Source organism: Gavia stellata, chromosome 13, assembly GCF_030936135.1.
Source record: "Gavia stellata isolate bGavSte3 chromosome 13, bGavSte3.hap2, whole genome shotgun sequence".
Taxonomy (NCBI): Eukaryota; Metazoa; Chordata; class Aves; order Gaviiformes; family Gaviidae; genus Gavia; species Gavia stellata.
This window is the reverse complement of record NC_082606.1, coordinates 4,369,984-4,394,687: the sequence shown is the minus strand read 5'-3', so window position 1 is coordinate 4,394,687 and position 24,704 is coordinate 4,369,984. Positions and strand designations below refer to the sequence as shown.

Genomic DNA, 24,704 nt, shown 5'->3' with positions numbered 1-24,704 from the left:
TTTTCCATCCCACCCAGTCCCTTTTTGAACATGCTAGAGACTTACGAGAATTTGGGCTTGCATTTGGAAGCAGTATATTGTCTCATGCTCTGTATCCGTAACAGAGTTACGGTTCTGCATCTCTGTGGAACATGTTGTATGGATCACTTTGCATCAGTAACAGTGATTGTGGGAGTGAGACAAACACCATTATTACAATCAATACCCTCTTCTCTGTCAATAAAAAAATGACAGTTACACACACACACCAGCATTTAATTCTAGCTTTCCACTGTTTTAATGACTACCTAGACTTTCAGGGCAAACATGAATGGGACAGAAGCTGTGCATCTGAGGTAATGGAAGCGTGGAAGGGAGAGCCTGTGTTAACCAGCTGCAGCTGCGTGGTTTTGTAGGCAACATCAGTTTCTGCTCTTATCTTTCTGAACGTCCCTGTGTGCTATTATTCACTTTGCACATGATGTTGAAGTCCAGAGCTCTGTGCTAGGAAGTCAATACGCATATCTGCTCTTGACAGTCTCATGTTCAGTTCTGGATTTTAGACCAGCTGAACTAGCTCAGTGTTGAGAGCTGAAAAGAAGACAAGCGCATGGATTGTGTTTGCAGCTAACAATAAAAGAGGGTTCGCGTATCTCTTAAAAATTTGCAAGTCCTGCATACACTTCTCATCCTCAGGCAGTGGATGAGGGAAGTGTTGCATGAGCCAAGGCGTCAGATCTAGGTTTCAGTTTCTGCCAGAATGTGACGTTTGTGCGATCCTCATAAGCAGGTGCTTCCTCTGCTGCTGTAGGCACCAGCATGTATTTCTGTCTTTCAAACATAAGATGGCAGCAAAGCCCCTTCTGTTTTTGACATTACCAGAGGCGGTAGTAGCTGTTCACCTGAATAACTGTGGTAGTCATTTTCTCTGTGGATTCCAGTTTCTCATGCTGTCTGTGTGGTTGGGATTCAACCAAGGTAGTAGTTTTTCCCATATAAATAGGAAATAAATAATATTTTGGCAAAATGTAGTTTTCCAGCATGGTGATCACAGCAATGGTTGCAGACTGCTACTTGGTCCAGCATGCCAGGCTGGGAAGTTCATAGCTTGTTGGCAGGGCCATATTAAACCATAAAATTTACGAACTCATCTATTAAAATCTGGATGGTGACTGGGCATGGAAATTTTAAAGATCGACAATAATCTGTGGATATTTGGAAGTGCTTGCTTTATTGATTGGAACATGTAAGCGGGCATCAGAAAGTCTGATCTCTTCCCCCATTTTTGCTGTAGGTTTACTGTAGCGGGAAAGATCACCTAATGTGCTTCCTTTTTCACATCTGTAAAATGCAGTGATTACCTTCAAGTTTTTGATTGTTACAAGGTTCAGCCCATCTTTGTAAATGCTTAAGCTGGCTAAATTGGGTGTGATGCAGAAATACAATTATTGAGCTGACTTTTAGGTAGTTTTATCTATTTGTCTTATAAAATACCTGCCAATTTTTTTCTCTTCCATGAAAAAAGAAATCATATCCTGCTTGTAGGCCAGAATTAATCATTTTAGTGGCAATATTTCTTTTTCTGACACACAGGAATGTTTTTGAAGGATGAAATGTGAAATGTAGAAAAACAGTAATGACGCCTAATTCTTACTGCCTTTTAGTTTGAGCTAGGCAAGTAGATATGGTTAGGCAATGAGTTGTTTAGAAAAATCTCCAGATTTCTTTTTTACCTATCATGTTTGAATGCTTTTCTTCCTTTAAACCAAGTGACTGTCTGAAAGGGTATCTTTCTCCCTTTAAAGGTGAAATGTAAGATATTTTTGGATTTCTTTTTTCTCAAGTCAAGGATAAAACCTGAAATTCTCTGTGTTGTAAAGTTGAACTCCAGACAGTCCTTTCACAGCTGAATGACACATCCATACTGGCACGGCACCCCTGGTATGGCACAGGTGCCTTAAGCCTCAGGAAGCTTAGGGCTGGCTGGGAAAAGAGTTAGCACTACCAGTTTGCTACTTCTTCCTAGCTGATAGGTTAACACAAAACCCACCATCTGGGATCTGCCATGGAGGTTTCTGGGATCTGCCATGGAGGTTTCATTGAAGGAATCAAGGAGCAGGGCTGTATTTTGACATTTGCTGATCCTACCTGACTCCTCTGGCTGCCACTGCCAGAGGACCTTTGATTAAGAGCAATGAGCATTTCACGCAGCCAGCTGGCTGCAGCTGCCAGACCTCTGTCCGCTGATTTCAAGACAGAGAAAAAACTGTGTGCTTTGTTAGATCCCTATATTAGGTGGTTTGAATGTGCTCTGGAAAGCTTATACTGCCCTTTTGCTCTCTAGATTTGAGTCTTGCAGTGGGCCTTCTGGTTATTGTGGTTCTTTCCCTTATGCTCTGGAAAGCAGATAGTCTCCAGATGTGGCAAACTGGAATCCCTTTTTCTTTCCTCTTTTTTTCCTTCCTAAAATCTGCGTAAACTCTGTCTTGCCTCCCCTCCAGTCCCTTACGCAGCTTGGAGGAACTGCTGGTGCTCTGCAGCGTGCCTGGGATTTGTGCTGTGTCTGATGTGGACCGCGGTGGAACAAAGTGGGTCCGCTGACGGATTCCAAAATCTGACAGCAAAGCAATTTGAGTCAGCATCTTTGAGATGTAAGAGCCAGAATCAGATTCATTTAGCCTACATGCTGTTACACACCAGTTTTCAAGCATTGAGGTGCTAATTCTATCTCCGTTGTAAATGCGGAGTGACGGGTGCAGTATGGCTTGCCGCCGTAGCATCATGCTTTCTGATGGCTTCTCAGGCCTTGAACTACGGGAGGCCCAGCAATGCTAAATTTTAAATGCCTTAGCCTATTACTCGCCTCATTTGCTTTTCCCTCTCAGACTCTCTGTAATTAGACATGACTTGGTCACTGCTGTACTACTGATCTTAAAAAGAGTTTAAAAAAAGAGAAACCCTCTGCCACGCAGCCCCATAGCTGTGCTGGATGGCAGAGGGGAAGGACAGCGGGATCTTGTAGTGCCTATTCAAGGGTTTAAAGGGTCTCTGCAGCCTCTCCAGAAAAAATACGTTCCTTCTTGTGTTGTGGAAGACCTATGGCTGTCAAACACAAGAGAAATATGCTGTGTCCATTAATCGAATTGTACCTGGTAGCTTCTGTATTTTGTCAGTGTCTGCTTTATAACACCAGTCACGAGGCAAGTACCCTCCTGGCTGCAGAAAGTCATGAACTGCTGTGGCTCATATATTTGAGGGGAGTGGCCAGAAAAGTGGCAGCCTTCCGCAAGGTTTTCCGCACACTGTTGATTACAGATTTCAAGCTGGAAGAGGGCTGTGGTGTCCCTCCCCCTTGCCCACTTAGTGGGGGAGGACCATTCTGGGTACTGCTTAAAGAACCTCCCTCCGCAGAAATCCTCACTACAAAGTCTAGCAGATTAGGGATGTTTGTCATGAACCTGAACTCCTAGATGCCTGTTAAGAGCGGCCTTCTATAAAGACTTCATTTGATTTGGCAGTTAGATCCGTTAAAAATTGTCCAAAATCGTATCTTCAGGATGCAGACATGTACAAAATAGAAGACCAGCATGAGGCAGTCATTATTTTTAGATTATGTGAACAATGGTCCAGCTCACATGGGCTCTGGGAGAGCCTCAGCAGCTTGGGCTCGCATCCCGGCTCAACCACATTGTATTTACTGTCACCAGTTTGTAGTGGTTTAGTGATAAAATGAGTAATAGGTCCCCAGCTGTAGAATATAGACTTCTGGCCATGCTTATATGACATCAGTAAGTGGTGTTGTTTTTTCCTCTAGTTTGAAATCAGGCAGCTGAGGGCCCACCTCGCTCAGCAGGATTTGGACCTGGCTGCAGAGAGAGAGGCTGCGCTGCAGGTCCCACACGTACTGAACAAACAGAGCAGCAACAGGTACAAGGTGGTAGCAACTGAAGATTCGGATGATGAAGCCACCGAGAACATCACTGAGCTGCGACCTCCACGAGGTGAGTGCTGCCTGTGTGCTGCTACCTGCTGGCACAGCTGGTCCCTTCCATGGAGTTACTGAACCCACTAAATACTTTCACTCTACCAGTGAATTGATTACTTTCCCTGGAGACTGCATTTTCCCATTTTTGCAAAGAGGCTGCGTCCGCTTCAACGTGGCAGGAGCTGTTGTATTTGCGAACAGGTTCTGAATAGAGCCAATAAAATGACTCTGGAAAAAAATTACTATGATGTACCTTCCCAGTGTCCTCATGATTATATCCATCAAACACTAAAGAAGCAGCAGCCAAATCAGAATTGGTAAAATGATAATAAGTCAGAGGTAAAATCAGGGAAATTGCGAAGAACATTGAAAAATGGTTTCAGTCTTTGGCTGCTTCCATTTCTGTGGTTTGGAGAGGACCCATGCATCAGCTGTGAAGCTTGCCTTGCCTAGAGGCTATGCTCTCACCAGGTTGCTTAAAACTGCCAGTGCTGGGCAGACCAGATGTGCTTGGAGAGGGCAGCTCTGGTGCCAGAAAAGGAGTGATGCACTATGTAGGCAGCTCCTGCTCGGATGTCTAAGTGCCACGTGACTATGGTGAAGAGCAGCCCGTCGTCTGTGAGCTGTCTGTTGGGCAGGTGTGTGGTCCAGGGGAGTATCAACAGTTATATTTACTTGGATCCATTTTTATCACGCAAGTGCTACACCAGAAGTATTTTTGGAAAAGACATAGCTTTTTTTCCTGTGATCTCCCAACCCTTACAATGGAGTGCAGAATGTGTCCTGGTCTCAGTAACATTTAACATAATATTCCAGAGGAGACAGCACTTTCTACCTTAGTGATATGTTAGTCTTCCTTGGACATCTTAGCTTGATTATTTTAGTAGATGGGCAGTATGTGAATATATCTGAATTTAGAGGTTTGCATGGTATCTTTATTCTGGTCAAAATCCTTAGGATTCAAGGCACAGAAGTACTTTAATCAAAGATTTAAGAGAAAAAGCTCACCAGACATTTTCAGATGATAATCCTTCCCATTCTCTACACAGTAATGAAAGCATGTAGAAATTGTTTTTGTTTTTTCCTCTTTATAATATCTAAGTACTAACCACAATTCAGCCATTAATTATTCCTGATTTGAAATTGTATTTAAAAGCAGACAGTTGAGCAGACTGCCCCCTAAAATGCATTTCCCCCTTTTTTGTAGGATTTCAGAGGTTTCCCCAGTGGATATATTATAATTTATGCATGTGTTCCTTGAGGGTTACATTTGGAACTGGAGAGTGTTGTGCACATTATAAGGAGGTTTGCTGAAATTTTAGTGCTGTGGAGATTAATTTAAAAATTCTTCTGTCCAAAGTATTCATTCCATCATCCAGGTTAACACAAGTACTCATTATTTGTTTCTCCCTGTAAAATGCTGGCCACCCATGCAACAAAGTAGACACACAATCTTCAGGATTGATTTCTACATTCAGTTTGGTTACGTGATTGGAGAGATTCATGCTTTTCACTGAAAAAAAAAGTTCAGCAAATAAGAAAACATGTGTTACTTTACATATCGGGTAAGGTGCTGTTATGTTATATTTAAACATTCATACTGAGTATACAGAATTAATTTCTTATTTCCAGAAGTCATCTAAAAATATAGGAAGAAATATTTTTTGTGCATTGTATCATATATTACATACAAAGCCTTTGTAGATGCATTATTTTGAGTGCTTGTCCTTAGAAGTTAAAGTCAGTGTCTCCATTTAAACAGTTGTCCTTTACGTTGAATGAGGACAGAAAAAATTTCCTTTGGTCTTATAGCAAGGGACACCCATCTGTGATAGTCTACCATCATGGTGGACTACCGACAAGGGGACCAAGTTAAGACTGCGTGAGAAACCACAAGCCCAGCGATAACGTTCATTGCTTTAGTTCACAATCCAGGTAACAGTCAGTTGTGGCAGAGGATTTTGCATGTAATTTCCTGGATTATTTTGCAAAGGAAAGAAGTAGTAAGCTAACAAGGCTTTGAATCCTGTGCTAGCCTTGAATCCTTGAATCCAAGGCTTAGAGATTGCTTCTGTGTAAGCTATAGGACTTGAAAACCTCAACTAACAGGTTGAGAAAGCGGTTAACCTAGGGAAGAAAAGATCATGAGGCAGCCCTGCCTGGTTCTTCTCCCTCCCCACCTCAACCGGTTCTTTCTTCTCCAGCTCTCGCAGCCCCAACTTGCGCTCCCAGTAATACACTGGCTGTTGCTGCAGCAGCTTTCACCATAATCACTTTGGCATGCTGCCAGCATTTTCTTCATCTACACCATGGTCATTCCGACCAATACATATATCAGCAAAATCTGAATGCAGTATGTGGGATGGAAGAAGAGCATGTCTTCAGCTGAAGGTGCCTCCATTTGCACAGTGTGGAATGGATATATCTGGTTGGTGTAGGATCTCCCCATCTGCTGAGGCCTGTGAAATACTCCTGAAACCTGGCCCTGCAGAGCACAGACAATTCAGATGTTTCCTGTAGGTCATTTCTGTATCCTCCCTCTTCTCATGTGCTGTGGTTACACTGGCTGTGCTATCTTCAGGGCTTTCCATACCACTTGCTCTGCCTGGAACTGTAAGCCACCAGTGTTTTAAATCCTGGCTTTTGGGTCAAGGGTTATGTTTTGCAAGTTACCCTCTGTGTCAGACCACATTAGGAATTGGTTTGCATCCATTTTCTCACATGGCATTTGTGAGCTTTGAAAAATATCTGCAGTTGCCTATTACACTGACTAGTTGGAGGAGAAATAAGGAACTGGGTCACTAATACTGGTAAAAGAAAAGATACAGTTCAAAGCCACGATTCAGCTGTTAGGCAAAACAGGCTCTGATGTGCTGTTCTCTTATGCTCTGGCAGAACATTAGCCCTACAGATAACACCTGAGAGTAGGGTATGGCATGGAATGCACGGGTTTGTGCCAAGCTTAACTTTGTCAGCCTTGAAAAAATCACCGTCTTTGGAGAGCCCTGAAGTCTGCCAAACCAGCAAGCTTGAGCTGGCTAGAGAACATACTGCATGAGAAAATGGGATATTCCATCTCAAGCTAATCTTATTTCCCCCGTCTATATTGAACAATGGAAACATTCAGTGCAGAGTACTTTACCACAAAGGGGTTATGGAATAAGGAAGCATTCAGGCTCATTTCCCTACCTGGGAGTTTTATGGGATAGTGCATAAGTTAAAGCTCCTCAGGGGCAGCTGTAGCTTGTACTCTGGTATTTACACTGGATTTCGTGCAACCATTTACTACAGCGTTCAGTAAAGTAAGTCAGGTAACCCCAGCATCACATGGTACACACAGCACCTCAGGGAATTTGTGTAGAGACACACACTGTGGCCTGCACCACGAGAGTAGTGTACGTGCTGGCCGATTTGGTAGCTTTCAGTACGTGTTTTCACCCAGCTTTTCTTTCTGCAGACTTCTTTCTCCTTTTATCTGAAGTGCCTTAATCGGTGGTACGAGACTGGGAGAGGCAAGAGCTCTAGTGAGATGGTCAACGGGCTCTGAAAGTGTCCCATAACTCCCCAGCTAATATTTCATGCCTCTTATTGAAGGACCGCTTCTTGAGGCAGTACAGCTGTAAGCTGTTTGTAGCTTGGTCAGTCCTCTGCTAATTCTCTGAATCATGAGCTGGTTGCTGCCTCGCACGCTTCTGTCTCCCCAGAGTAGTTCACCAAGAGACCTCCTAACACAGCAGGAATAACTCTGTGGGAAATGTATGGATATATGGTATTTTCTAATTAATTTGGCTAAGCAGCAGGAAATTTTTCACCTTTAACTTGCTTTGAATGGAGGTTTTATTTGTCTTGCTAAAAAATTGATCTCCAGAGCGGACAAACATGAAGGCTAAAACACAGACTTCAGCATGCAAGTCAAAGGGTGCCGTTATCAACGCCAGGAAAGATGATGGGCAGGACTCTAGGAGCTATAAACGCAGGGCAAAGCTGTGACATTTGCTGCACGGTGAGCACTTTACTTAGCTTCTCTGCCTCAGTTTGTAAAGAGCTTAGGGTGAAAGCTGTTGTGTGTGAATGCACAGCAGCATCGCTAATGATTTTCAGGACCATTGTGGTCAGCCTTTCCCTAAGAGCAAGCAAAATATCCTAAGTGCTGTCATCCCCTTTCTTCTTCCCAGAGACGGTTACCATTTGACATAATGGCAAATATTATCCTATCTGTTCATCTCTAAATTATAAAGGAAGTTTTTTCTCTTGCTGAGTTCTTACTCCGTACAGCGTGTAACTGGTCATGGTCAGAATAACATCTAATGTTTTCTGCTCCTGCACAAATCATTTTTAGTGTTTGGTATACAAAGTTCCAGGCTTCAGGGAATGCCAGGTTCACAGTGCCCCATATAGCCATTAATACTTCCTTCCAAAATTTATTATTCTTTAATCTCTCCCATAATATATGAATTACAGTCCCTAGTGGAAATTCCTCATTTTCCTGCATATATCATTTCAGTTTTTGAAATTCTACAGTACTGCCATAGTTTAAGATTAATATGCCACCCTTCTACTCCTTTGAGCAAGAACCGGATCCTAGCTCTGTTACTTCGCATCGCAGAAAGCTTGTTTTAACTATTCTGAGTCAAATTTCCATTTTTTATGGGGTTAGCAGTAAGTCTTTTGCTTTGGAGGACTGCTGCAATTTATGATCATGCTTGGAGAAAAGTAAAGCTTGCTCTCCCCGTAGGTACCCACTGCTTTGTAAGTGAAGAAAGTAGGATATTGGGAGGGGAACGTGAAAAATTCTGGAGCTTCAGAGAGCTTCCCTTAAGATTATTCATAAACTGCCTGAGAAGGCAAAGCAGGGCACTGGAAAGGATTTTGTCAGTTGTTCCTTGCAAGGCAGTCTGAGCTGGTTGAACACTTTAAAACTCTAAGCCAGTTCCTTTGGTGATCATCTGTTAGTGCTCTAAGAGAGCCCTGTTACTGCAGAACAATAGATAAAAAAATAGTTTACGGTTATTTTCAAATGTTGAAATGTATCTACTTTGAAGCCTACTCCTGGAAATGGTTATATCTTAAGTGCACTCCACTTCCTGGTTAAACTCCGTGTATCCATGGAAGAGGGAGGATTTGGCTTCTCTGTAGGTGCCGCTTTCAGGCTTTGTGGTTCTCTGTGCACTGATCATCCAGGCAGGAATCAAAGGAATTAAACCTTAAGCAACACTTACATAAATGTGTGTGTAGTTAGTGAAGTTAGGCTCTTGAATTTCATATTCACCAAATGGGTGGGGTTTTCACTTCCAGAAGTGGTGAGCATACAGTCACGCGTGTGAGGTTGAAGTTGTCTCCCATCATTAGTGTCCAGAGGTGTGAAGACATTGCTGACAGGTAAAGGAGCACAGAACTGGAACGCTTTCCACTGTCCAAGCATGCAGCCCCTTTCATAATAACCCCTTTCATAAACAGATCGTGCTCCGTCTGACAGCAGTGATGTATTTTGCCCTCTGCTGCCATTGTAACACTGTTCCAGCATCTCACTTTACTAAATTATTAGAAATCTTTTCCTAATTCCCAGTCTACATTTATTCATTGCCAGTTTATAACAATTTGTTCTTGAATCCTTTTGCTTAAATTATTCTTCTCTTTCCCTGATGTTTACCCAGCAAATTATTGTTTTGTTGGTAGCCATATTCTTTCTCAACCTTTGTTTTTCTAGACTCAACAAATGTGGCTGTTTTGCAGACAGACCCAAGTTCCTCTGTGTTTGCTTCAGGCTGACTGTAACAAGCCAACTCAGATGTGGATCCCGCTGATCCATATTCATAGAGAACAAGGTTGGAAAGAGCATTGAGAGGTTCCCCCAGGCCATCCTCTACCCAAAGCCACCAGCCATGCTGACACACAGATGTCTTGCATCTCAGCCATGCTCAACTCGGCACACAGTGTTCTTGCAGCATGATCTGCTAAAGCGAGGGCCAAAGCCACCAATTTGTCGTTAGTTAAGGATTTTGGTTTTCTGTCCCAGTTTTTGTGTCCCAGCAGTATCTGCTGATAATGGAGCCTGTTCCGCATCCCGCTATTACCTTCTGCACGACGACTTCCATCTCAGGTTGATTTCTTACTTAGAACCAGACTGAATCTGTTGCTCTGTTTTCTCTGCAAGCCAACTGTGACAGTTCCTCTCAAGGATGGATTGTCCCCATGCTCAGGCATCCATCCAACCTCTGCAAGGACTGTATATCCGTGTGAATGGAACAGTCGTGTGAATACTGCAGCTTGCACTAATGTGGCAGTCTGCCTTCATTCGAAAAGCAGGGGAAGTCTCCTGGAAGGTGCCAGCCGGCTGTTCATGTTTCCTCTTGGCACAAACTTTCCACGTTGCTCGAGGGAAAGGGAGAGAGACCTTCTAGGGTCAGCAAAGCAAAGGGGAAAAAACTCTGCTCAGGTCATCTTGCACAAGACCAGAAAGGTGAACTAGAGAGTACAGAACAGCTTAGGGAGCATGCATGTGCCTCACTAAGTGAATTTACAAGTGAACAGTGAGCTATACTTGGACAGCCAAAAAGAAGAGGAGATCAGGTCTGGCTGAGGATTTGGTGCTGGTGAAGTTCAGATGGCCAAGGTCAGGCAGATCCGGAATGCCAGAGTTTGCATCGCAATCTGCAGAGGAAAACTCCCTAGGAAGTTTGCAGCTTCATTAGGGAATTTTCCCCTGTGGATTGCCAGTCTGTTCTCAGAAACACCTATAGATGTCCTTTTTCATATACGTTCTGTCTTCCTTTCTTACTGTGTTACAGTGTCATGCTAAAGCGATGTTCTTTTTGTGCAAAGTCAGGCTGTGGCAGTGTTATTGGCTAGCGTCAGAGCACTGCAGCTGTCATCACTCTTCTTATTTCTAGAAGTGTTTAGGGGGCAATAACTTGATCTTATAACTTAGGCCTTGAAAAACCTCCCTGCTCTGAGTGTGTCTTTAGTGGGTTTTATTGTAAAGTGTATTTATCCTGCTTTTCTTTCCCAAATGCTTCTAAGTGGTAGCCGTACTTTAAGGAGAAGACAGCGGTGTCAGGTATCAGTGATGGAGATGAAAGATCTGCTTCTTTAGAAACCTCCTAGTAAAGATTGCTTTCTGGAGGAAAATTGGGATAAGGCATTACTCTACTCTAAGGACTCACATCCTCAGTGGGAGGCTACACAGCAGAAAAAATAACCTTCCAGTTCAGAAAATTCAGCTTTGAGAGACAGAAGGCAGTACAATCGATGGCAATAAAAATACGAAGTAAAATACTTCAATAATGAAATATTTCAAAAGAAATCCCTTTTTTAAGGCCTCTAATCTAAAAGATAGGCAAATGGTATTTATTGTATGCAGGGGTTTTGCAAACTCATTCACTAAAGTCGTCGATGAAACAATTAAAGGTCACCGTTGAGGGATTATAGAACTAAAAGAGAGATCTGCCTTGGGTGGAATGTCATTTATGTGTTTCACCAGATTTATTAGGTTTTTACAGGGCTAGGAGAGAGAGATTGCAATGTTGTCTCTTGGGTCAGATGAGATTATATGGGACCGTACTCTAAATAGTTTATTACTCCCTGAATCATTTTAGCGTGTGTTCTGAATCTTGCAGGAAAAGAACAGGCAGATAATTTGAAAACCTTCATCAGACAAAATCCAGTAGCTGTCAGAGAGATCCTGACCAAGAACCGCACATTTTTTTCCATAGCAGAGATTTGGGTAGCAGGCTAAGAGATGAGACTTATTTCCCCTTCTTGATTTGACTTCACTGCACTTACAGGCTCACAGAAGCGGTTGGTTACAGTGTCAGGGAAGGCTGTTTTGGTTTTATGCAAGATAGGTAGGAGTCTGAGCAACCTTCCCAAGCAGACATTCCCTTCTGTCTAGTGAAAAGTCCTGATCCTGTTGGAGTCAGCCCTGCTGTCTCTTTGTGGTCCCACATTACTCTGCTGCCTCAGCTCTTACAGTTGTATAGCTGCCCTTTTCCACCAGTAGTGAAGCACTTCCAGGTGTCTCACTGTGTCACGCTGTTTTGGCAGTCATCCACTCCCCACACTACTTGAGCAAATAGAGAACAGCCTGTTTCTGCTCCTTCCTTCTCCTGCCCAGCAAAACCTTCTCTCGGCTGAATTCCTCCACAGTGCTGCTGCATCTTACTGCTTCCCATCGCTCTCGCTTTCCAGGGAAGATTGTAGAACCATCCTTGTTCGCCACAGGATAGGACGGGTTTTCACGTGGGGAAGAGCTGCCTCATTCTTCCCATTCTGCCTTCTCAACTCACAACTGTTGGATCTTCATCACCAGATTTGTCACCAGATTTCCCGCGGGTAAAGGCTCTCATTCATTACGTGTAGACGCGGTACTTAGGGATGTGGTTTAGTGGTGGACTTGGCAATGTTAGGTTTATGGTTGGACTCGATGACCTTAAAGGTCTTTTCCAACCTGAATGATTCTATGATTCCTCCTGGTGCATCTAGCAAGAGGATCCCAATCACCATCCATAGACATTTTCCTAAGGTTGGCATTTCCAGGGGAAATAAGAGGGAGATGCTTTTTCTTTCTGCTTACTGCCAGTTCCTTAATTTGCTGTAAATACCATTTGGGCATTGTTACGGCTAAGGACTTTTAAATGGAAAGTTTCTGGAAAAGAAAGTGCAGGTAACATTGCTGTGTAATTGAAGAGATGAGTTTATTTCTAGGAAAGGAGGAAAAACATGATCTTCTGGATCATGAAAATTCTAAGGTGGCAGAAATAAGGAAAAAAATGTTTTAAAAAACCAAGGAAACGACGAAGAATGAAGTATTTCTTAAGACAACTCCCTTTCTGGAGCTGAAACTAAAATACACTGACAGCAGAAGACACTAAGTAGAATTTAAATAATACAAGCAATCTGCCCCTCGCGTAAAAGCTGGTCTCCCCTACTTACTCATATGAACTTCCTACATGCCACCAGCTGCAGATGTAGTTGTACTCCTGATCCCATCTGACTGCACGTACGGAGCAGTGGGGACTTCATCACGCTGTAAATCACCAGAAGGTACTTAAGCAGTGTTCGATAGTAACGTGCAGTACTGTACTTTGTATTTGTGTATGCTTTTTATGTGCACAAATAGTTGCTTTTAACTGTATATTTGTGGCATTTTTTTAAAACTCCTTGCTTGGTAGAATGTATGTAGAATATAATGAGAGATAACTGGAATTGTTTATAGCCTTTTATGCCCAAAGCAGCTGAGACTCCCATATGACTAAGCTGAGTTTGTTAATTGTCAGATTGCTTTAATGTACTCATTCAGAAACTTCATCTGTTGTTGAAATATTTATTCTGCTGTTGTTATTCCATTACTTTCTATTGTTTTTTATTCATAAGAAACTATTTGAGGTAAATACATATATATGTATTTTGTATTTTACATGCACGTGTGTATATATTTATACATATATATTTTATTTATAGATAGATAAGCAATGGAAAACAATGACGTTAGTAAGGCCGTGACATAATAACGTGAAAGTAGGCAGCAAGGCAGCTCTCCCAGTCTTGTGTGCACGGAGTCACACACACAGCCAGGGCGATCTGTGATTTTCCTCACCGCTCAAAGGGATCCGAGTGAGTACATGACAGGCTTTCCTTTTCAGGTGCTTGGCATTGGCCTTTGTTGATATAAAGAGTAGTCTTTATCTCTTTGCTAAAGTGGTTTGAAAGCAACAGGTTGCTTTGGAAATAGTCCCCTGGTACATTCTGATAGTTGATAGACGGATGGCCAGGGCAGTAAAGGTAGGCAATCCTAAAGAAGACTTGATCTGAGCCTTGCCATAAGACATGAAAAGCAGCTGAACAGCTTTTCCAAGTTGTTTTCTGTCTTCGGTGCAAAGCTTTAGTGTGAGCCAAAGGAAGTGAGAGCACCCCAGTCCCCCGTCCATTGCACGAGTGTGGCCGTGTGCTTTTGCCAGGTGATGAGGAGGGGCGACCCCCACGTGCAGAACATGCCTTCGTCCAGGCCAAACTGTAGTTCTGTTTTTCTCATTTCTCTGCTTAGAATTAGACTCTAAGTTAAACGTGATGAAAGTGCCTTACCAGAAATACAGATATGCAGGAATTTTCTGACTGTAGCTGAAGGCTCCATGCCTGAACAAGAACCTGTATCTATACGGGCTGGCAGGTTTGGTGGCATTTAGAGTATAAATTATGCATGATTGAAATGAAGTGTATTTTAGTAGCAGATAGCTGAAAAGCCTTGCAATGTACTCCTAATTCAGCGGCATTGCCTTGAGCTACTCTGAGGCCCCTATTTTAAACTCAGACATTAGCACAAAGCACACCTCTGACTGCAGGCATTTAAAGATCAACGAGGGCCAAAAAAGCTTTTAAGATCCAGTGAAACCAGGAAAACAACCATGTTGCCTTTCAGTGTCAGGTTAGATTGCCTTCTTATGAGTGCAGCTATTTCAGGTACAGAGTGCTTAGTGGTTTGGGTCTTGTTGTGTGGAGAAAGTGTTCCCCAGAAAACATCTGTTTCTTTCACCTGCAAACCGCAATGTGCTGTGAAAAGGCAGGACTGTAGCCACAGAGACCCAGGGGAATGAAGGAAATCTGGCTCAAAGGGATGAGCATGGTTTTCTGAAACATGGTATCAAAAAGAGCACTTAAAAGGAGAGAATGCTTTTAGAGCACACCATACACCGCAAATTGGGCAGGTCAGGTTGCTTCTAAGCTTGAAATCCTTCCTGGATTGCTGATACTGTTTTCTTAGCAGCAATATTTGCGTTCCGCTCAGAATTGCAACAGGAGGAGTTTGTTATTTTCTTTTTCAGCAACTGTAAAATGATGTTCTGCTTTTCTGTAAGGTAACAGGAAATCCCACTGCCATCTGCAGCATCTAAAATCTCTATATGCAGTATAGCTGCTGCTCTCCCTTTTGTGGTCATGCCTTCATTTTTACCTTGCCATTATTGAAGTTCAGGTGTAGCTCTCAAGTATGTGCTACAAGTGTAGTACTACGCCCTTGACTTGTAAAAATCTTTGTAGTATATTTTAAGCCAACAGATAACATAATGTTAATACTATGCTATATATTACATATGTATATGTAATATACAACAAAATAACTCTCTTTATTCATTCTGAATGAAAAAGACAGACATTATTTTTGAAGTAAGGATTTACACATTAAAACTACATGGATTTATAGCTTCTAGAGAGCTGGCTTGTCTGGCTCTGGTCAGTACAGTGCCTGTGCTGAGCTGGAGAGGCATTTCCACTTGTTTTGGTAAACTTGTTGTGTGGCTTTTATTGGCCGTGTCATCCAAGGTGGAACAGGGGAAGTTCTAGCCATTCTTCTGGAAACAGTCTGGATAGCGTTTCCTCTTTTTTTAAGTCAACTGCGTTTCACAGGAACAAGTTTAAAACAGTAAGAGGAAAGAGAGAGTGCGGAAGCCCAGGGAAGCTGCTCAGGAGCAATGGCTATGTCATTGCTGTTCAGCGTGGCAGCAGCATAGGTCTCAGGAGGGGATTGCAAGTGAAAATGAGGAGCAGTGTTGGGCCACGTGGAAAAAAAAAATTGAAAGACAGTAGAAGTATCCCCATAGGAGAAATAAAACCCGCCCTCCCAGTGCCCCTACCTGCAGAATTCCTTGGCAGAATAAGAGGATGGCTGCAGACTGGTAGGGAGCAGCAGGGAGCTTGGGCTCTGCCAGGAGCGCTGGGTCTCGCCAGGCAGCTCGGGTCACAAGGGGTACGCAGTGCCTCCCTTTCTGAAGAGTGACTGTGTGGAAGGAGGTGACTCGGTGGCGTAACTGCATGGCAGAAGTAGGTCTGCCTGTGCGGGTGCCCTCAGTTCAGCCTGTCAGGGTAAACACAAGCTTTATCCTTGTGCCATACGCGGGAGGGGAGGGCTCTGCTGACCAGAAAAAGGCCAGTGTTATGCTCGTCTTCACAAGCGGCGAGGAGACGGGCCTGGGGAACTGGTCAGCCCTGCGTCAGTCTCTGGAAGGTCATGGAGCACGTTCTCTTTGGAACCCAGAGTGCCTCATTCCCAGGCTGGTGCCATACAGAACTGCAACAAATGATAAACCCTATTTTGGCTGCAGCCACGGGGTGAATGGGGGGGTGTAGTGTGTCACCAAATCACACCTGGTCTTCTGGCCTAAAAATACACGAAAGGTGGTGCTCTGGGGATGCAGGGCAGAGGAGAGCCTTTCACGGGGTGGAATTGCAACCATTTAATCAAATAAATGGTCTTCTAATGGCTGCCTTTTTGTTCTTTCAGAGGATGACATGAATAATTACATCAGTCGATACCGCAACGAGCCTAGCAGTGGTAAGTTTTCCTTGAAAATGTGAATGTGAACTGCATTTTTGCATTGTGCTGTGTGCTGTAAACCAGGTGGGACTGCACAATGATGTAGATCCATCCTGGAAATGAAACCCACCATCGCATCTCTTGGTTTGCTCCATGGAAGTTTGTACCAAAATAGTAATTCTCTAGTGGTTGAAGGGCCCCAAGTTTGCTCCTGCTGAAGGCACTCATAATGGTTTGGAGATCTGGGAGCGGTTCATTCCCCCTAGCTAGGCTGTCCAGTCTGCAGAGCGGTTCAAACGGTCCTGAGAACGAACAGCGTGGACAGAATAAACAAAGAGAAGTGGGGAGTTAGCTTAGCCCCGCACCGCCCTGGGAACCTTTCAGAAAGGTCAAACGGAATGGCAAGAAACCTCAGCGGCAGGCACCGTCTGTCTCCTGAGGCCAGGCTTCAAATGGATGGCCCCCGGCAGGCGTCCCGCCGGCACAGAGGGCTCCCTGCGTGCGGCCGGGGCTGGGCAGACCCCGCTCTGCGGTTTGCCGAGGGCCCTTGCGGGGCTCCGGGCGGCTGGGCACGTGCCCCCCGGCACCGAGCTGCCGCGGCCGGGAGGAGGCTGAACCGGCACGCTTCGAAATGTCGTGGGAAGCGAGGCCAGGCGGGGGGTCTACACCCCCCCTTATGTCTATGAAATTCCATAGATACATTAAAAGAAATATGTGTGTGTATGTGTGTGCAGGTATGATGTATTATATATGTATATCCCTATATGTACAGGGGGATATATAAAAAAAAGGTGTGTGTGTCTGCATATACACGTACATATATAAAAGATATGTATATATGCATGTCCACACATAATGTATTATGCATATATCACATGTATACATCCCTATATATAGTGTGTATACACACAGTGAAATATAGGCATATATAAAAAGAAAGATACATACATCTATATAAGGAAGTGTCTGCATATACATACCTATTATATACATAAAATGTGTGAATATATATGTGTATGCAATAAATGTATTGTATATGTATATCCCACATATATACACACAAATCCAGATACACATACATATATATAAAAAGACGTAAGTAAAAATAGATACATAGGTTTGTACATATGTGTATAATGTATCATATATGTATCACCAAACATACACACATCCCCATAAATATATATGTATGAGAAGATTTAAATACATATAACAGTATGTGTGTGACTGTGTATATACATCTATAAAGATATACGTATATGTCTTTATATACATATGAAGATGTGTGTGAAAGGTGTCTGTGTATATGTATAGATTTTTATCTAAATGCATGTATTATATAAAAAATACAAAGATATATGTAAAGGAGTGAGGGTGCGTGAGAGAGGAGAGATGGTCTCTGAATATACGTGTATATATTATAGCCAAAATGTATCCATGTACATGTATAATGTATTATATATTTATATTGCCATATATACACACACACAGCGCTATATATGCATATATAGAGATGTATAGCTAACGTAAGAATAAATAAAAGTGCGTGTAACTGTATGGTTGTAAATATATATATGTATGTATAATGTGTTATGTATGTATATCCCTGTAGAGACATCCCTACATTGATATACATGGGAAGATATATATATGATATTAAAGATATCTTCTGTTTTTTCATATATATATTAAAAAAAAAAAGTGTGTGACAGTGTGTATATACATACATATTTTGTATGTATTCTGTAAAAGTATGACTGTATGTGTATATATAGATAGATATAATGTCTTATATATCCTTATATATATATGGACATATATATTTATAAATTAAGGTATGTGCATATGAATATATGTCTACATATGTTTCTAGATATGTTAAAGATCTATAAAGGTGTTTGCATGTGATTGTGTATATACATATATATTTTATATGTATTATATATAAAATATCAATGTGTGTGCGTATATAGGTATAATGTAGTATATAGCTATATCCATATATATACACATGGATATATATTTATATACAAAGAGAAGTCTGTATGTGTGTGTATACATATGTAAGTCTATATATAAAAATACATAAAGGGGGTGTGTATATGTGTGTATAACTGCATATACATAGATATGTTATTACATATAATAAATATATATTAAAAGGGGGGGTGGGTGTGTGACTGTATATACTTATAGGTTTTACATGTATTCTCTAGTATGTTTAAAGTACGTGTGTGTACAAATACAGGTATAATGTATTGTATATGTCTATCCCCATAGATATACACATGGGGATATAGAAATACATATTTATATATAAAGATAGATATAGATATATATGTGTGAGAGCAACTGTATATACATATTTTATATTTATTATGTAATATATCTGTGTGTAACTGTATATACAAATATTCTTAATATATATTACATATAATATGGATATATCTGTGTGTATCATGTGTAGGTATAATGTATTATATATCTGTATCCCTATATATAAATTCCCCATATATACACAGAGAGAAAAAAAAGGTATGCGTGTATGTATATGTGTGTGAGAGAATATGTGTATATATTTTATTTAAAAATAGATTATATATATTTAAAAAGGGGTGGGTGGGTGTGAGAGACTGTGTCTGTATATATACATGTATTTTTAATCTGTATTTTGTATTATGTATAATCTGTATTACATATATATTTTATATAGAAACTATATGTGTTTGTGTGTATACACATATGCAGGTACATGGTATTTTATATGTATAGGTATATCCCTAAACATCCCCCTATGTGTGTGTACGCAGATAAAGATGTGTGTGTGTGTGTAGCTACAGATATTTTATATATGTATAAATATATGTAAAGATATATATGGATGGGTATGTCACAGCCTGTGTATATACATATATAGTTTATATATTGTATATCAGAAAATACATGAGTGTGTGTGTATATATACATATAGATGTATTGTATATTATATATATATAAAATGCATGTACATGTATAGGTATATTATATTATAACTGGGAATACTTACATATACACACACAGACATTCTGTAAATAGGGATAAATATATATATATAAAGATAGATATGTATATGTGGATATAAAATTTGTATATATGTGTGTGAGAGAAAGATTGTGTATCTATATACACATAAATTATATATATATCTCTATAAAAACCTGTACAAATGTACATCGTACACATAGGTATACAGTAGTATTTTCATTTGTGTATCTCTCTCTATACATCCCCATTATATACATGGCTATAGATAAAGATGTATGAACCTATACATAGGTGTATGTATGTTTAAAAAGATAGATGAAAAGGAGGGGGAGGTGTGAGTGACCATGTCTGTGTATATAGATGTAATTTTATATGTGTGGGTGTTCATGTATAGGTATAAGTATTATATACGTATATCCATATATATATGTTCCCCCTCTATATGTACACACAGTGAGTAATACATGTGTATAAGAGAGAACATGTGTATTCTATTTGAAGATAGTCCCCCTTTAAATGCATATAATTATCTATGTACTATAGTGTGTGTATGTATATGTAGATAAAGAAAGTCTGTGTATTTGTCTATATATATAGGTATAATGTGTTATATATGGGGCTTATAAATACACACAGACATATTCCCTGTATCTGTATGGACAACGCGCTATGTAAAGATTGCGTGTATATAAAAGGTGTGTGTGTGAAAGACTGTGTATGTGTGTATATATGTGTGTATCTGTATGTATCATATATAATGTGTATGTGATGTGCATCTATAGAAGTATACAGTACTATTTATAGATGTATATCCCTCTATATACATCCCCACTATATACATGGCAATACATAAAACAAAAAGGTGTACATATGTGTATACATACATATAATTTTATGTGTGTAGAGTGTGTGTGCGCTTGCATACAGGTGTAATGTATTATATATGTATATGCCTATATATATATATACACACACACACATTCCCCAAAAATATACACACAGTGAAAAATATCTATTTCTATATAAAGGTAAGTATACGTGTGTGTGTGCATCTCTGTGTGTGTCTTTGTGTGCACGTGTCTCTGTGTGTGCATGTCTGTGTGTCTCTGTGCATCTGTGTGTGTGTGCGTGTGCTTGTGCATGTCTGCGTGTCTGTGTGCGTCTGTGCATCTGTGCCTCTGCGTGTCTCTGCATGTGTGTATCTGCGTGCGCATTGTGTGGGAATGTCTGCATCTCTCTGTGTGTGTCTCTATGTCTGTGCGTCTGTGTGTGTCTGTGTGTCCCTGCGTGTGCATCTGTGTCTCTGTGTGAGTGTGTGTCTGTGTGTGTCTTTGTGTGCACATGTCTCTGTGTACGTCTGTGCATCTGTGTGTGCGTCTGTGCGTGTCTGTGCGTCTCTGCCTCTGTATGTGTGTGTCTCTGCATGTGTGTATCTGTGCATGTCTGTGTGGGAATGTCTGCATCTGTCTCTATGTCTGTCTGTGTACATGTCTGTATGTGTCCCTGCGTGTGCATCTGTGTCTCTGTGTGTGTGTGTGTCTGTGTGTGCGTGTCTGTGCACCTCTGTACGTCTTTGTGCATCTCTGCATGTGTGTATCTGTGTCTGTGGTCTGCGTCTCTGTGTGTGCATCTGGGGGGGGGGTGTGCATGTGTGTGTGTCTGTGAGTGTGCGTGTGTGCATCTGTATGTGTGTGCATCTGTGCCTCTGTGCGTGTGCATCTGTGTTCCCATCTCTCTGTGTGTGTGTCTATCTGCATCTCTGTATGTGTGTGTCTGTGTGGGCCACTGTGTCTGTGTGTATCTGCACGTCTCTGTATTTGCGTCTCTGTGTGTGTGTCTGTGCATGTCCGTGTACGCATCTGTGTGGGCGCGTCTGTGCGCGTCTGCATCTCTGTGTGCATCAGTGTGCATGTCTATGTATGCGTCCATGTCTGTGTGTCTCTGTGCATGTCTGTCTCTGTGCATGTGCATCTGTGTTTCTATGTCTGTGTGTGTGTGTGCGTGTACCTATGTGTGCACAAGTGTCTGTGTGTGTCTCTGTGTATGTGTGCGCATCTCTGTGTACACATCTGCATGTGTGTCTCTGTATGTGCATGTCTGTGCGTGCATCTGTGCGCGTCTTTGTGCATCTCTGTATGCGTGTGGGCATGTGTGGGTGTGGGCGTCTGTGCCTCTGTGTATCTGTGTGCGTGTCTCTGTGTGTGCATGTGTCTGTGTGTGTGTTTCTATGTACGTCTGTGTGCATCTGAATTGTCTGTCTGTGTCTCCATGTCTCTGTGTGTGAGTGCCTGTCTGCATCTTTGTGTGTGCGTGTCTGTGTCTCTGTATATGTGTGTGCACGTGTCTGGGCGTGCATTTCTGTGTGTGTGCATCTGTCTCTGTATGTGCATATTGCTGTGTGCATGTGCGTCTGTGCATTTCTGTGAGTGTGCATCTCTGTGTCTGTGCATCTGTGTGTCTGTCTCTGTGTGCATCTGTATGTGTGTGCATCTCTATGAGTGGGCGTGTGTCTGCGTGTGTGCAGTATGTCTCTGAGTGTGTCTGTGCATCTCTGTATGCGTGTGCATGTGTCTGTGCCTGAGTGTGCCTCTGTGTATCTGTGCACGTGTCTGCGTGTGCATCTGTGTGTCTGCGTGTGTGTCTCTGTGCGCGTCCATGAGTGTGCATCTCTGTGTTTCTGCGTGTGTGCTTGGCTGCGCGTGTGTGCCTGTGTGCAATCTGTGCGTGTGTATGTCTGTGCATCTGTCCAGCTCGATGTGCGCGAATGTGTCTGTGTGTGTGCATCTATGTGTGTGCATGTCTGTGTGCATCTGTATGTGGGTGCGTCTCTATGAGTGTGCGCATCTGCATCTGTATGCATGTGGGTCTTTGTGCATCTTTGTATATGTGTGCATGCATCTGTGTGAGTGTGCCTCTGTGTCTCTTGAGCGTGTCTGTATGCGTCTCTGTATGTAGATGCATGTGTCTGTGCCTGCATGTGCCTCTGTGTATCTGCACGTGTGTGTGCGCGCACGTCTCTGTGTGTGTGTGTCTCTCTGCATGTCTGTGAGTGTGCATGTGTGTGCATCTGTGGTTCTGCATGTGTATGTGTGTTTGTGCGTGTCTCTGTGCTAGTATCTGTGCACGTCTGTGTCTCTGTGTGTGTCTGTATGCGTGTGCGTCCGTGTTGTGTCCCTGTGTGCATGCACGTGTCTGTGCGCATCTCTGTATGTGCATGTGTCTCTGCGTGTCTCTGCATCTGTGTGTGCATCTCTGTGTGTGTGCATGCGTGTGTCTGTGTGTGTCTTTGTGCATCTCCTGGGTGTGCATCTGGGTGTGTGTCTCGATGTGTGCAAGTGTGTCTGTGTGTTGCTGTGCGTGCGCGCATCTGTATCTCCAAGTGTGTGTGTGTATCTGTGAGCATCTCTGTATACATGTCTGTGTGTGCATCTGTGTCTCTGGGTGCGTGTCTGCGTATGTCTCTGCGTCTCTGTTTGTGTGTGCAGGCACCTGTGTGCGTCTCTGTATGTGTATGTCTGCATCTGTCTGTCTCGATGTGCACGAGTGTGTCTGTGCGTGCATCTATGTGTCTGTGTGTGTGCACGCATCTGTGTCTGCGTCTGTGCATCGATGTGTGTCTGTGTGCATGAGCGTCTCTGTACGTGTGTCTCTGGGTGTCTCCGGGTGCGTGTCTGTGCATCTCTGTGTGTGAGTGTCATGTCTGTGATTCTGTGTCTGTGAGGATCTGTATGTGTGTGCGCGTTTGTGCATCTGTATGCATGTGCGTCTGTGTCTTTGCACATCTTTGTGTGTGCGCGCATGTTTGTGCATGCATCTGTGTGTCTGTGCCTCTGTGAGTGTGCATGTGTGTGCATCTGTGGTTCTGCATGTGTATGTGTGCTTGTCTGTGCATCTCTGTGCATACACACGTGCCTGTGTGTCTCTGTGCGTGTCTCTCTGTGTGTCTGTATGCGTCCATGTTGTGTCTGTGTGCATGCGCGTCTGTGTGCACGTGCCTCTGTGTATTTGAGTGTGCGTGTGCCTGTCTCTGTATGTGTGTGTGTGTCTCTGCATCTGTGTGTGCATCTCTGCATATCTGTGTCTGTGTGTGTCTTTGTGCATCTCTGTATGTGTGCACGTGTGTCTGTGTGTCGTTATGTGTGTGCACATGCATCTGTGCGCGTCTCTGTATGTGTGTCTGTGTGTGAATCTGTGTCTCTGGGTGCTTGTCTGTGTGTGCATGTGTGTGTGTGTATACAGCGCTCTCTCTCAAATGTCTTTGCGCACATATATATGCGCGCGTGTGTGCGTACATTTACAGCTGCCTCTCTGTGCTCTGTTACCTGCAGACAGCGGCATCCCTGAGGCAGCCATCTGCGTGGTCACCACCGCTGCCATCGATGTCCATCGCCCCAACATCTCTTCTGACCTCTTCACAGTGGAGGTGCCAATGCGCCTGGGCAGCACCGGGACGTCCGCCAGCATCACATCAGGCAGCGCCTCACGGTCGACTGTCAGCTCGGGCACCCAGGCCTGCAGTGAGAGCAGCCAGACGCTGGGCTCCTCCCCGGACTGCAGCACGGCCTGCGAGGATGCTGCGGAGGCTGGCGCCGGCCCGCGGGCTGACCTTGCGCCCACCCGGCAGCGGGTGGCCCATGCCATGGTGCAGGAGCTGCTGTCCTCCCTGTCAGAAGAGGCCTGCCTGGCACAGAAGGGGCTGGATCCTGTCAACCTGAAGCTGCCCAGCCCGGCCGGCTCTGTGGGGACCAGCCCTGACCTGGGCCACCGGCTCAGCGTCTACAACCGCAGGAACCAGGAAAGTCTCAATGTCTTCCAGCTCAAGCCACTCATCGACTGCCCACAGGGTGCCCCGATGATTGACGAGAAGTACGGGGCGCTGGGGCCCCCGGAGCCACGGCTGGGCAGGGTTCCCGAGGCATAGGGACAGCCGTGGGGACACAGCCACTGCGCTGGGCCATGAGGCTGCCACAGGCAAGGTGGCGGAGGCAACCCGTGGCATCTCCTGCAACGGCCAGTGCCCGTGGTGCATGACGGACCTACCCTGCCACTAGCTCTGGGCCAGCTGGGACCTACGGCGTCCTCTGGGGCAGAAGGGACCTTCCAGCAGTCTTAGGCCAACATGGACCCACAGTGCCTGGGGGGGAACAGACAATGAACCTGTCCTGCCACCAGCGGGGGGCCAGCCCGACGGTGCCCAGGAGGACCGTGGACTTTCCACCTGTCCAGGACCAGCACAGACCTACAGTGCCCGGGGGCAGGACAGAGCTGCTGGACAGCTTGGGCCCAGCCTGGCCCCCCCCCAACCTAAGCCCAGGGACTGAGCGCGGCTGGGAGGGGAGTGGGGATAAAAATAAACACCGACAAACACATGCTGCCTCCTGCCTTAGATCCCTCTTTCATTCCCTTTCCATC

General features: G+C 43.6%; 1 protein-coding gene across 1 annotated transcript in view; it reads left to right on the top strand.

Annotated features, from left to right (window-relative positions):
• TMEM266 (transmembrane protein 266) overlaps positions 1-24,230 on the top strand; it is a 65,643-nt gene extending 41,413 nt beyond the window's left edge. The window contains 3 exon segments of the mRNA XM_059823591.1: positions 3,794-3,995; positions 16,236-16,286; positions 23,621-24,230. Of these exon segments, the coding sequence (XP_059679574.1) occupies positions 3,794-3,995; positions 16,236-16,286; positions 23,621-24,213 (846 nt within the window). The 3' untranslated portion in view covers positions 24,214-24,230.
• The last annotated feature ends 474 nt before the right edge of the window (positions 24,231-24,704 follow it).